Genomic DNA, 14,755 nt, shown 5'->3' with positions numbered 1-14,755 from the left:
CCAATATTTTCAGCACTGCCTTCCCCAATTCACATACGCATTGCTTATTTCTTTGTAGTGGAGAGAGGGAATAAAGCAAAAGGATCCTGACATGCATTGATCTTTTGTTTTGGATTGAAATTAAACTCTGGGGAAGTTTTTAAATCAGTTTTGCATGCAGAAAGAACAAAAATCCCCAAGCAGTTGAATGCCAAGAATGAATGTTTGGCAGTTTCAAAAGAAAAAAGAACAATATGGCTTTGGAGCTAAATTAGTCCTTATTTTAAAGGGATAAAAGACAATATTAGTAGCTCAAGAGTTGAACTGTGAATCCTTGGTGCTCTCTAAGCTTGGTTGTTTTCTTGCAAATGTTTCATTACCAAAGTAGGTAACATCCCTAGTGCTGACGGTGTTACCTAGTTTGTTAATGAAAAATCTGCAAGAAAACAACCAAGCTCAGAGAGCACCCAGGACTCCACAATATTTAGTTGTGCCCTCTCCAGATTCCCTTTCTGGGAAATGTCTCAAGGAAGGGATAAACTTTTTCTAGTATGCTGCCCTAGATTATCTTCTATAAGCTTAATAAAGCTAAGTCTTATTGAGAAGGATGCGTTAAAGGGTGCAGGTTTCCATCATTTCAGATTTTATGTGTAGGAATCTGGAACATTTGAATTTGAAAGGGGGTGTTTCGACTGTAGTGTTCCTCCAACCATTCTGAAAGTGTTCTGAACTTAAAGCACTCCTATAGAATTGGCCTTCTGAGCTTAAAATGGGGCTAGTTTGAACTTCAAACACTTCTGGTAAGGTCAAAACAGTTTTGAAACATCCAGTGAAGCCTGAGTAGCTGTTCCAAACACCAGTTGCCTTGATGATTTGTCTTGAAAAGTTTCAGATGTAAAGTGTTTTACTTACTATTTGAAAGAATCTCATGTTATGTTTGAATTTTGTACATGTGTTATTTTTTTTCCAGTAGGACCACAAACATAAATTTTCAGCAATGTAGTTTGCTCTGTGGGATCCCTTTTATCAGTAGTGTGGATCTTGTGGAGAACTATTCTGTCAATATTGACTGTGTTGAGTCCTCCCCTCCTTGGGGTCCTTCCTTCCTTCCTTCCTTCCTTCCTTCCTTCCTTCCTTCCTTCCTTCCTTCCTTCCTTCCTTCCTTCCTTCCTTTTTTCTTTTATTTCCCTTACTGTTGAGACAGGGACAAAATTGCTGGGATAACTAAATCTATAGATGACTCCTTCCTAACCTAGCAGTTCTTTAGAATTGTAGATGTCCCTGAACTAAAACATTTGCTATCTCTGACAACATGGTCATTGCTGAGGAGTTGATGGGTTTATTTGTTTATTTATGTGTTGAATTCATAGTTACATGGTTGCCCATCTGACTTGCTTGTGATTCTGGGCAGCATACGCAATTAAAACAAAATTTACAAAGTTTACATAATTTATTAAACCCAACTAAAAACTGTAATAAGAACCATTACTGTCGTTAAGTAGCATCTAGGCTTCCTTGGGTTCTCCAGCCCTGCATATTTCATGAAGAATCCGACCATGCCAAGTTCTTGAATAGCTTTCCCCATAGAGCAGATGGGTGGGTGGGTGGGAGTAATCTCATCCTGCACTGACCCTTCCTTTCAAATGTATGTTTTGTTAGGCAGAGAAAGATAAGATCCTGAAGCTGAGTGCCGAGGTTCTCCGCCTTGAAAACAGCCTGCAAGAAGAACGGGCACAGTGCCAGGTGTTGCGTATGGACCTGGCACAGGAACGGGATGCCAATCTGGTAAACTATCTCTCCTGGTGGGGAAAAAAAAAAAAAGATTCCATCATTCAAGGCGGGAGGGAAAACAGAGACTTTGGGCAATTATTTCTGCCCTCTCACAAGTAGAAGCTGTTTGCAGAATAAGATTGCCAAGCTTCCAGGAAGAGGTTTAACTCCCTTGCCCGCTGTCTGGATGGGTTGCAAGGCATCTTTACTTTGCAAGGATCACCAGGAGAGAAAGTTTTGAAAAGAGCTCTTGGTGCTTTCTCTCCATTGCAAGACAAATGGTCCTTTCTGAGACTTTTTGAAATATCAGCTAAAGGCTAACAGAGCCCATCCTTCCATTTCATTTCTCTTTTTCGAGTTGCCAGTCACTATCCTGTTGTCATCCTTAGTTCTCACTGAGAACTTTTTTTTTTTTGCGCAGACCTTCACAGTCCTGTATACCCAATTATTTGGTTAGATGCATCTACAGAATAGGTCTTCCTAACTTGGGTGCTCTCTAGACTGCAACTCCTTTAGGTCTGTCTTGACCATCCTGGCCAGGAGGTCAAAGAACTGTTGTCTCACTGTATCAGGAGACCACCATTAAAGTTAGGGAAGACTTAAAATGGATCCAGCATGCCAGTTCTCTTATCCCGGATAAACCTTTGCTAGCACAGATTCTAAGACAAAGCTGGATCACATGAGGCCCATGGACTACACTAGGCTCATCAAACATCCAGGGGTGGGATTCTACCGGTTCAGACCGGTTCAGGCAAACCATAGTTCCAGTGATCATTTGGCCCCACCCACTCGCCCCTGCCCTTTTCCTGTGCTTCATTTCCTTGTTTTTGAGCACAGCTGATTCACGCAGCAGAGCAGTTTGCCGTGCATCAGCTGTTTTACTCACTGCAGCAGACGGTAAGTATTATAGCTAAAAGTGGTCTTTTCTAAATGTGCACGCAAAGCACATGCGCTCACCGAACCGGTTGTTGCACCGGTTGAATCGCACCACTGCAAACCTCCCTGTGGGATTTGATGCTGCTTATTAAAAAGTCGTTACATTCACTACCACTCAAAAAAAGGTGTGCTTCTGAGTATCTCTGGCTTCACTGCTGCCCCTTGTTCGAGCGCTGCCTCCTCTCAACTAGCAGCTGATTGATCCTCCAGGTATTGCCTTGCAGCGCACAATTATTTTTAATTCATCAGTGTGGCCCTTTCCCCTCTCTGGGTTATGCAGGCCTGCTCTAGTGGCAAGGTAACAATAAATGGGCAAAAAAAGAAGCCTAAAAGGCCTTTGGGGAATGGAGTTGGCCAGTGATGAAGGGGAGGCTCTGCTCCACGTTAAGTGAATCACTTTATTTGCTAAGTTAGTAACATAGTTGTTAAGTGAATCTGGATTCCCCATTGACTATGCTTCTCAGAAGCTGATCACATGACCCTGAAGACACTGCAACCTTCATAAATATGCACCAGATGCCAAGTGTCTTGAGTTTTGGTCGTGTGAGCATGGGGATGCTCCAGCGGTCATAAGTGTGAAAAACACTCCTAAGTCACTTTTTTCAGTGCCATTGTAACTTTGAACAGTCATTAAATAAACTGTTGTAAGTCGAGGACTACCTGTATTTTGTTCTCTAGTGGGATTCATAACTCTCTATATATGTTATTCTAAAATTCTGCTTTGGCCAACGTCACTTTTGATCTCATCAGGTTCAAGTCTCTGAGAACCGTCGCGAGCTACGGGAGCTACGGGCTGCCCTGCAGGTTGGCCAGAAGGAGAAAGAGCAACTGCAGTCCGAAAAACAGGTTAGTGTGGCATCCAAATGGAGGGGAGAAAGGCTGGCCGTAGCCTGAATTGAGTATGAGAAGAAGACGCTACTCTTCAGGGCTTAATGCTGATACGTTGCCCTTTCCCTGCCTTCAGGAGCTGCTGGTGTATATACGCCGCCTTGAAGAACGTTTGGAGAAAGTAGCAGATGAGAAATGGAGCGAATCAGTTCTGATTGATGAAGAGGAGAGAGCTCTGGATACTCCTGGTTAGTTCCACTACTATCAGCTGTCAGCCCGGCCAATTATATTTAATGACCCCGGTCCATGCTATCAGTGACCAAGACACACACGCACACCAAAAATGTAAGGATCAACAGACTTTGTTGAGTTCTGAAACTAGCCTTGTGAATCAAAATGTTCAGGCATCCTTAAACTTATTCAGAACGGAGCAGTCAGCGGTCTTGATGGAATTTACCTTGAGATTTAAGCTGCTTCTCCAGAATGTTGTTTAGCTAAATCTTTTCTTCCCATATTTAATCTGAAATGGGCGATATAGGGTTGATGGATTTTAATTCCTATGAGTCCGTCGTGGCCAACAGTGAGGAATGATGGCAGCTGCAGTGCAGCAATATCTTTGTCAGCTTTGGAATCCTTCTTAAAAGCTGACACACAGCTGCGGAGGATGGAAGGGGGTCTACTCTTGTTTGAGTAGCTTTCAGTAGACAAAATAGATATATTACACCGTCAGGGTCATTCTCTATGGCGCAGCAAGAATTATAGCTAAAAGGTGATTGGTTCACGTGATTTATGATGTGATAAAAAGGGGTGCGGGTAGGCTAAGTCTTGTGGGAAGTTGGGAGGAAACTTTAGTTCCGGAATTCCACAGACGTGCCAAGTTTCTGTTCTAATAAAGCACTTTGAGATTATGTTTGTCTCGGAGTCATTGATTGGAATGGATAATTTCTGGAACCCTGACATTATTCCGGAATTCCACTAAAGGGGCTGCTGAAACCCCAAGGGACTTTTTTTTTTCCCCAGCGATGGAGAAAGTCCAAGAATCAGCTAACACTGAAGGTGAGACGGAAGGAACTTCGGGAGGGCCCTCCAGAGCATTAGCTGAATCCCTCAACCACCCCTTTGAGGAGATGATGCCAGCCTTCAGAAATGCAGAAGAAAGACAGGATTTAGGAGCCAGGCCAAGACGTTCCAACTCTTGGGGGAGTTGTCAGACGGTGTTAAATAGACTGCCTGGGGAAAAATCCTTTTCGAGCCCTCTGCATACAGCAAAGGAGGCAGACTGGAGGGATGAGGCCCAAACTGAATGGGAACCCTTTCAAGGTGACAACCCCCAGGTTTATTCTGGAAGCCAGTCGTTAGCAGAATTACCACAACAATTCCAGCAATTAAAAGTGGAAAGTTTTGTCTCAAAGCCACAACCTATCTGGCCAAGTTGGAGCCTGGCACAGCCCATCTTCTTGTTTCCAAGTGTTATGAAGGAAGAGGAAATTACCCAGATGCCAAGTAGAGAGGCCCAGCGTGGCAGCCCACGGCGACAAGGGCTGCTGACTAGAAGAGGTATGTTGCAACCTCTAAGTCCTACTCAACACCCAGAAAGGAGTTTACACCCTGCAGAAAGTATCTCTCCAGGGTGGGGATTTTATCCAGGCCAGGGGGTGGATTCAGTGCCAATGGATGCCAGCGCCAACAAAGCCCTGGTCCAAAAGGGAGTCAGAAATCCCTGTCCCACAAGGGGATCTACACGGACAGCAGTCACTCCCCCTCCACCCAGGCAGAGATCAAGGCAATGCCCACCTTCCTCATGGCAACCACCAATTGAAACCCACTTGGAGCAACCCTGCAGAAACCTCTCTCCCAGAGAGACACAACCCAGCCAGGCCTCAGAAGACCTTCCCAATCTAGATACACACCTCATCAGGCTCCTTTCATTCCAGCTCAACCTGCAGGTGCCAGGCCAGTACCACCTCCCCAACCACGACCCAGGCCAGACCAGATACAGTTCAAGGCCATTTTCGATGGGTGCCATGAACATTTTAATTACTTCCTCACTCGAATCTGGTCCCACATAGACCAGTCTGGAGACCAATACATGACAGACCGCGATTTGGTTACTGCGATAACGGATGGGGTGTATGAAGGGGATGCTTCTGACTGGGTAGCCCAGCTCTACGATGAACAAGCCCCAGAATTACAAGATGTCAATGGATTTATTCGATTATTGAGACTCAGATTTGAAAATCCAGACAGGGTGGCAGAAAATGAAGAGAAGTTAATGGAAATGAAACAGGGCAAGCGACCCTTATCAGATTTTATTTGGGACTTTAGAAGGGTCACGGGCCATCTCATAGATTGGCCTGAAAGAATGACCTTACACTATTTTAAGAATGCCATTGACCCATAAGTAAAGAAAGCCTGTAACATTAGAGGAATACCAGAGACTCTGCAAGTGTGGTATGCCACCACCCTCAAATTAGACCACTACATCAACCCACATAAAAAAACCCTACCTGAAGGCCCGTCTAAGAGAACTGTGACCAGACGACCACTGAGCAAACTTGCTGGGGCTACTCACATCCGACCCAACAGGATGATAAAATGTTACCGTTGTGGCCAGGATGGCCATAGAGCAGCAGACTATCTGATTCCCGCACCTGTTCCACAAGCACCACAATCAAGGTCTAGCATGGCTATCAGAGGTCGGAAAAATCAAGGAAAACCTCCTGACACTAGCCGGTTTGCTAGACACATCCTGGAAGGTCCTCTCTATGCAGAAAGGAACAACAAACTTCCAGACCAACACCACCTCCCCGAAAACCCGACCGACGAAGACGACCCAATGGTGAGTGCTGCCATCATACCTTTCACTGTCAAAGTCAAATTAGTGGTACCTAACACAGGGGAGGTTAGGGAGTTAGAAGCTGTCATTGATACTGGATGCTCTAGATGCCTTATTGGACTTCCTATCGTTGAACAATTGGGCATAAAGACTAACCCACTAAAACGCCCAATCAGATTTGAGCAAGTAGATGGGACATTAACTGGGGAGACCCCAGCAACCCAAATGACAGAGTTGATCAAAATGGAAATGGGTCGTCACCGTGAACTCATATGCTTTATAGTGGCTCCAAGAATGTCAGAATTGGTCATATTGGGACTTGCTTGGCTAGATAAATAGACCCCTACCATCAAGTGGGAGGATGGATTCAGGAAAATCATTATTGGATTGGGCCCATTGCCCCCGCTTCCTCCCACTAAGAAAACACCACCCGACTTGAATCCAAAACCTGAAGCAGCAGCCACAGCCTCAAACCTTCTTCCAGGTACTCCCCAAGTGCCCAGACAATATAGATACTTGGCTGAGGCATTCAGTGAAGAGGAATGTAATATTTTACCTCCCCATCAACCCACGGATTGTGCCATAGAATTAGAACCCGGGGCAAAACTGCCAAAAGCAAAGATGTATTCCATGACACCAGCTGAAATGACTGAATTGAGGAAATACATCGATAGTAATTTGGAAAGAGGTTTCATTGAACCTGCCAAATTTAAATTGGCCACTCCAGTGCTGTTCAAAGAAAAGAAAGATGGCGGGTTGAGACTATGTGTTGATTTTAGGGGCGTGAACGCCATGTGCGTCAAAAACATGTATCCTCTCCCCCTTATGAAGGACTTATTAAACCACCTGTCAAAAGGCAAGGTCTTCACCAAGCTAGATCTGAGAGAAGCTTGCTACTGAGTCCGCATAAAAGAGGGAGATGAATGGAAAACAGGCTTTAACTGCCCTTTGGGTAATTTCCAATTCAGAGTCACGCCTTTCGGACTTCAGGGGGACCCTGCAATATTTATGCAACTCCTCAATGAAGTGTTACATCTGCACCTGTACCGGGGGGTCCTCGTATACCTGAAAGACATCCTTATATTCAGCGAAACCATCGAGGAACATATCAAATTGGTCAGACAAGTCCTGAAAAAACTTCTAGCTACCAAGCTGTATGTAAAACTGTCAAAATGCGAATTCCACAGGAAGTCACTGGATTAATTAGGCTACCGAATTTCCAACCAGAAAATGGAGATGGATCCTGGAAAAGTGAAAGCCGTGCTGGACTGGCAACCTCCCAAAACACGAAAGCAACTTCAAAGTTTTTTGGGTTTTGCCAATGTCTATAGACAATTCATTCCTTCATTTGCAGAGGTTGCTTATAGTAATGCAGTACATAGCAGCACAGGGTTGACTCCATTCCAAATGAACACTGGCATGGAATTTGTCCCTATGCCAGAATTAACTAGAGAACCTCCTACATCCATGTCTGTAACAGAATGGATGAGCTCATTAAAAAAAAAGGTTGGGAGAAGACAAAAAAAAAACTTTAACTGAAGCTGCAAAGGATTACAAAAAGCAAGTGGACAAAAATAGATCCCTTCAACCACCATTTAATATAGGAGACAAAGTATATTTGTCAACCAAATATCTTAGATTGAAACTTCCTAGTAGGAAGTTAGGACCCAAATTCTTAGGTCCATTCCCAATTTCGAAAATAATCAATCCAGTCATGGTCCAATTAAGTCTTCCCCGGCTATTGGGGAAAATCCACCCAGTGTTCCATAGTAGTTTATTAAAACCAGCTGTTACATCAATGCTAAGACCAATACCAATTGCTCCCCCTAAACCTTTAATTATACAGGGTGAGACACATTATGAAATCAAAAAAAAATCCTTGATTCAAAATAACACCGAGGTCAGTTGCAATATTTGGTCTTATGGAAAGGTTACCCTATATCAGATGCTACTTGGGTAAAAAGTTGGAACGTACATGCAGATAGATTGGTTAACCAATTTCATCAGGAATTTCCCAACAAACCAAAAGGTCCTCTTGGGTGGTGGGGTTAAGACATAAGATTAACCCCTGTTTGTATTTGTTCCTTATGTGTTTTTTTTGGAGGCGAAATTTTCAAGGGGGGATGCCTGTCAGCTTTGGAATCCTTATTAAAAGCTGCCAAACAGCTGCGGAGGATGGAAGGGGGGGTACTATTGTTTGAGTAGCTTTCAGTAGACAAAATAGATATATTACACCATCAAGGTCATTCTCTAGGGCGCAGCAAAAATATAGCTAAAGGGTGATTGGTTCATGTGATTTATGATGTGATAAAAAGGGGTGGAGGTAGGCTAAGTCTTGTGGGAAGTTGGGAGGAAACTTTAGTTCCGGAGTTCCACAGATGTGTCAAGTTTCTGTTCTAATAAAGCACTTTGAGATTATATTTGTCTTGGAGTCATTGATTGGAATGGATAATTTCTGGAACCCTGTCAATCTTGAGTACTAAATGTTTACTACTCTGGTGGGTAGGGCCACAACTGAGAAAAACTATCTCTGTTGGTGCAGTTTGTAATTCTTCCATTTTTTTCTCACTCTGTGGGAACTCTGTGGCGTATTCTATAATGAAGCTGTAACATCAGAATTTAGATTTTGTGAGATATTTCTTCTGGGTGGATGGAACATCCTTTCCTAGGAACTTTCAAAAGGAGAACCTTTTGCTTCCCTTCCCCAAATCCATGCCAAGCACATTAGGAAATGTTTACTGTCTCCCGTTCTTGCCTTCAAGTTAGCATTGACTCCTGAGGACTGCTCAGCTAAGTCCCTGCAGATTTTTTTGGGCAAGGTTTTTCAGAAATGGTTTGTCATTATCTCCTTCTTAGGACTGAGAAAGAAGGACTGGCCCAAGGACACTCAGCTTCCATGTCTGTGGCAGGACTAGAACTCATGATTTCGTGGTTTCTAGCCTGATATCCTAACCACTACACCAGACTGGTTCACTATCTTCTTATCTGAAATCAATTCAGTTCTGATGAAAGGAAGATAGGAGGGAGAAGGCAACCAAAGAAGGAAATGTCAAATAAATTTCTGGGATCAGGACAAGTTTGGGTGTGAAGAAGTAGAGGAAGGGAGAATGGTGATCAAACAAAAAAGGCCAATATGCAGGGCCTAGCAATGACTGTGTGAAAAGCCCTTATTTTTCAACTTTTAGAGAGCCCCAGCCTTCTTGTGTCTGCATTCTGAGTAATGCATCCACCAAAAGCAGAACTCCGAGGCAGGTAGATTCCTCAAAGAACATGTTTATTGGATACAACTTATCGGCACAGCAAGTGAAAACCAACTCTAAAAGTTCCTATGGTTTTTAGCCTAATTAAAAGAGCAAATGTTTCCTTCCCCAGATGTCCAATGAAAGTAGCTGGCAGGCTGATTGGTCACTTCTCATTCAACTGCCACCTGTTGGGATGACCTTGGTTCCCACAAGAAAACTTTTTGTTTTGACTGTTAACCAGTCTATCTACTTCCCCCTCCCTTCCCCGCTTCAGAGTTTGTGGCAACTATGAAATAGCAAAAGATGGCTTCAGCCAGGTTTGCTTCAGAGTTGACATCTTGTTCTTCAGAGCACCTTCCTTTTAAGGCTCCTTTTTGAGGGCAGGAATTGGAAGTATCCCACCCAGCAACCCTGGATTAACCATTAACAAAATAAACATGTGCTTGGAGCACCAATGGACAGGAGGGCAGATTTACCTCCTAGACAGACATCCAGTTTCAGTTTCAAGCCCCACTAGGAGGCTAACTAGAGCAAACCGAGCAATGTTTTTCTCTGCAAGGTGAGCCTCTACTGGGAGCATCATTGCTTTCTAGGAGAGATTTGTTTTTTTTCACAGACACATCTAATGCCATCTCCTCCATTTTCATCTTCCAGGCTCCCTGGGCTCCTCGCTGTCTGATTCTGAGGACGAATGCCCTGAGGACATGCGTCTGCCTGCCCAGCTCAGTTCTTACAGCCTGTGTGACACCCGGGCACTGACCACCAAGCCTCCCTGTGCCCATGGCTCATCTCACACAGTGGTGATCAGCCAGCCTGCTCCTATTGCTAGTCAGATCAAACAGCTGCCCAAGGATTCCAGTTCTGACTCGGTGAGGCCCTGAGAAGCAAGGAAGGACCCAGCTCAGCCCAAGTAGAGCTGTCCAAGGCAAAGGACAAAAGAGTTGCTTTGGGGATCCAGCCAAAGAGATGATCTGGCCCAGGGATAGCGCACTGTGGGTGCCTTCATGCCATGGAATCCTCGAAGGAGGCCTGGCACTTTCACAAAACGTTTGCTATTGGAGCACAACCACAAGGAAGACAGCGTGTTAAAGATGCTCCCCATCAACTCACTAGCCTCTCCTAAAGGATGCTTCCTATCATGCTGATTTAGTTTTGTATCTTTTTTGGGAGGCAGGAAGATAGCAGGTCTATAGCTACTCATGATTTTTATTTTCTCAGTGTCTGTCAGATCCAGGAGCAATGTGGGTTTTCTGTGTTATTGTGTATATGTGTGCGTGCGTATGCACACGCACGGACATCTGGGTTAAAGTTTGATGTGCTTACTTTCCATGATACCAGCTTCCAATTTTGTAAATTCAGAGAAACAATAATATCTAAAAGGGACAAGAAATGTGATTAGCACCAAGAGAAGTGCCTACTGACCTGGGTCTGTACCCATCGTCCGAAGCCGTTTAGCCTGATTAGCTACAGCTCTCCAGAATTTTAGGCAAGGACTCTTTCCTTCATCTGCTTCCCATCATTCTTCTAGTTGGAGAGATTGAATCTAGATCTTTCCTGTGCAAATCAGGTGTCCTGAAAGGAGGAGTCTCTATGCATGCATATACTAGAGATAACTCGAGACATAGGAGTTGTTGTGCCCTCTCCAGCATAGGAAAAACAGTCCAGTTCTCGTGAGCACGAGCCAAAGTCAAACCTACTGAAAGCATGCCTCTCTTTCTATTTGTAGGAAGCTGAAGATGAGAAGGCAGTTCTGATGGCAGCTGCCCAGAGTGGTGGTGAAGAAACCAATCTACTCCTTCCAGAACTGGGCAATGGCTTCTGTGAAGTGGCCAGGTGAGGGGAAGTCACTCCATTTGCACTTCATTTCCTTGTCCTCTCTCAGATGTATTGGACTATACCTCGAATCACTCCTGGCAACCAGCTTCCGGGCAAGGGCCAAATCTGGGAGTATGCCAGAGAATAAGCTGAAAACACAGAAACTGCAATTATTTCTGTAAGAAATCTTGGCTTTCTTCATGGGTGGGCAGGGGCGGAAATGTTACCAGCAACGTCTGAACGTTTTTCTGGGTGGTACCTGTCAAAAGCTCAGAACCCAGGGACCTGGCCAAATTGGGGTTCCAGAAATTCGGTAACCTAAAGTGCTCCCTAGCCACTTTGTAAATATTCCAAAGCCAGACAGGTCATGGCTTGAAAAGAAGAAAGCAAATGCTGATTATGCAAAATACGAAACGCATGGAAAAGTACCCAGTTTAATTAGGGTTTCATCTTCCAGTTGCCCATAGTGCCAGACTGGACTGTGTTAACCGCCAAACTGTATATATAATGACACAGAGAATATACACAGCCTTAGCTGTGGAACCCTGAGATCAAAGTTTCCCATATTTTTTTCAGAATAAAAGCTGACTCCACTTTGGTATCTAAGCTCCTTTCTCCTCTGCCCATTTTTCTCTCTTGTAAATTCATCATGCCTCCGTATCCTCTTCCTTCCCATCCTTTCGGCACCACTAAGCCTCACACTTATAGGTGTCTCTTTCCCCCTCCATTGTTTTTCTTCTGTCTCCTTGCTGAGTCTGATTGCCACAGGTGTTAGCTATATGCTTAGTGAAGGGCTTGTTTAGCTTAAGGGCCCCCCGTGTGTCTGGTAGGATGAAGCTTTTCCCCTGCCTTCATATGTGATGAATGTATCTTGGCTTACACTGGAGATCAAGTCTCACTGACCTTAATTCTGTGACCCTAGGCATCTTGGGCCTTGTCTGCCTGAGCAGTTCTTCATTCTACTCTGGTTTTGCACAGTGAATCCTGCGGGAGAATGTTCGGCACCATTTCAGAAGATCAGTTTATTAAATTTTACTTTTTTTCTCTCTCTCTCTCTCTTTTCTTTCCTCCGTGCTCAGTGGGCTGACAGGGCGGCAGATGTCAGAACCAAACGGAATGGGCGTATCTCCCTTGGACCTGCCCTCTCCAGGCTTTTGGAAGGAGTGTCCCATCTGCCATGAGCGCTTCCCACCTGAGAGTGACAAGGAAACTGTTGATACGCATGTTGACGGTCACTTCTTTTTCAGCACCCACGACCCCTTTACTTTTGAATAAGCTTCTGGCCTCCATCACCACCACCACCACCATGTCCCCTTGTTTTCCCCCTCTGTCATTTCAGTAGGATTCAGGCTGGCTCCTTCCCTCTCTTCTTGCTTCCATAGAGAGCTTCTTAAGAAGAATGAATTATCCTAGCACAATTCTATCCTTGGTTTGGTGGCTGTAAAAAAACTGTTGTCTTCCAGGGACCCTTTCCAAGGCAGAACAGTCAGAACCATCTTGCATCAGGGATGGGAATTACGTGAACTGTAGCGGGATGGGCCGTGTATCGCCATAGAGTGGTAGTTGTCCAGGCATTTGGGGTGATCTTTTACAGATATCCACCATGACTTTGCCTTCTTGTTTGCCTGACAATGTGCTGCAAAATTCTTAAAAATGCTTGCATCAGCAAAACCCACCAAATTATATGTAGGTCCTCCCTGCGTATATGCCCAGAAGCTTTATGGTCCCTATGCTGTGCAAGGAAATCATTGGTTTTCACACTGTCCAGTGACCATCAAATCTCACTACGGAAGGTAATGACACTCTGACCTTTGCCCTGGAAGGACTCTGTAGACTAGGGCTGTCAAACTCAAGTCCTGCGGGCTGAATGCGTCACCTACTGGCCACCTGGGCACCATGCCTGGTTTAGCGAAGGCGGGGGAGTTCCAATATGTCATGTGATGCTGTGACAATGTGAGTTTGACACCCCTGCTGTAAACTTTATAGAAAATCAGGAGCAACTACAACTGAGATATGATAATAGCACTTAGCACGTAGACGTATATATCTCCCCATAGTGCTTTACTGCTATTATAGCACTCTCTTGGGCTGTTTGCAATGTCAGCATACTGCCCCCAACAATCTTTGTCCTCATTTTACCAACCTCTGAAGGATGGAAGCCTGAGTCAACCTTGAGCCCGGTCAGGATCGAACTCCAGGCTGTGGGCAGAATTTGTGTGCAATACTGGCTCCTAACCACTGGACCACCACGATTGCTCATTAACAGGCAGACGGAGACAGAGAAGAAGAGGTTTCAGTTTCCTTATCAGTAGCAGCTATATTGAGATCAATGGGAAAGGAAGGCCTTTAAAAGTTGTGTAGGTATTAAGGCTCCAGTCAAACATGCTGCACCATATCTGGTTCTCCTATTACAAAGACTGCTGATTCCTGGCCTCCAGGTCTAATAAGATTCCTTGCGGCTGGTTTCGGCTGGAATCCAGCCATACCTGGGGAGGTATAGACTCTGTACTTCTGGAATAAACCAAAAGTCAGTATTTGAGAAGTTCTCAAATCAAGGATATAAATTCCTTGGTTATAAATAGTTGGGTGAATGTATATCTACAACACAAATGTTTGGGGAAAAGAGTCTGGGGGCAAAAATGTCCATGCTTAGAGAGGACTTCTCTCTCTTCTCAGTGTTAAATATAGAACAGCTCAGTAGCCCACCTATTGTTTAACTCCTCAATATGTAAAAGGAGAGAAAACACATGAAATGCAAATGAACGGATTGTCTGTTTATTGGTTTAGCTACTGGTAACTCTTCCAACAAAACCTCAAAGGATTTTATTGCTTATATTTATATATTATATGGCATTGTATGTGGGCTTTTTAAAATAAAAGCTAAAGCCACCAGGCTCGCAGACATGTAAATTAGAGTAAAATTGAGAAGAGATTCCATAAAATCTCTTTTCTGCATGTCTCCTCACCACGAGGGAACAAAATTATACAAATCCACAGGCAAGGTTGTTTTTCTCCCCTAAACATGATCAATAACTTTCCTAAATGTGGCTGTTACCTTTACATAAATAGCAAAAGGCAAGATTATTCTATTATAATTCCTGTTCTCAAGTATTCCAATGATATTATTTAAACTGGAGAAGGAGGGATAAGGACGTTACAGTAATGTACAGTAACTGCCATTTCTCTCAAGGAATGGGAAATGGTGAGGAAGGATATTCATGAGAGGTATCTTTAAATTAGAAATTAATTCAAGTGATTTTAATCAAGTTAACTTTCTTTATCTTCCCACCAGAACAGCAATTGGTGCATTTTCCTTCCAGAAGGAACCAAAATGAATAAAGAGCAGAAA

General features: G+C 44.1%; 1 protein-coding gene across 6 annotated transcripts in view; it reads left to right on the top strand.

Annotated features, from left to right (window-relative positions):
• Window positions 1-14,298, top strand: part of CALCOCO1 (calcium binding and coiled-coil domain 1) — a 33,417-nt gene extending 19,119 nt beyond the window's left edge. For all 6 annotated transcript variants that reach the window (XM_026714856.2, XM_087925360.1, XM_087925363.1 and 3 more), the window contains 6 exons: window positions 1,639-1,764; window positions 3,436-3,531; window positions 3,650-3,761; window positions 10,246-10,460; window positions 11,318-11,424; window positions 12,486-14,298. In XM_026714856.2, coding sequence (XP_026570641.1) covers window positions 1,639-1,764; window positions 3,436-3,531; window positions 3,650-3,761; window positions 10,246-10,460; window positions 11,318-11,424; window positions 12,486-12,681 — 852 coding nt within the window. In that variant the 3' untranslated portion in view covers window positions 12,682-14,298. The remainder of the gene's footprint in view (window positions 1-1,638; window positions 1,765-3,435; window positions 3,532-3,649; window positions 3,762-10,245; window positions 10,461-11,317; window positions 11,425-12,485) is intronic.
• The last annotated feature ends 457 nt before the right edge of the window (window positions 14,299-14,755 follow it).

This window comes from Pseudonaja textilis, chromosome 2 (assembly GCF_049901715.1).
Source record: "Pseudonaja textilis isolate UNSWEBS1 chromosome 2, rPseTex1.2, whole genome shotgun sequence".
NCBI lineage: Eukaryota > Metazoa > Chordata > Lepidosauria > Squamata > Elapidae > Pseudonaja > Pseudonaja textilis.
This window is presented reverse-complemented; position numbering and strand designations above follow the sequence as displayed.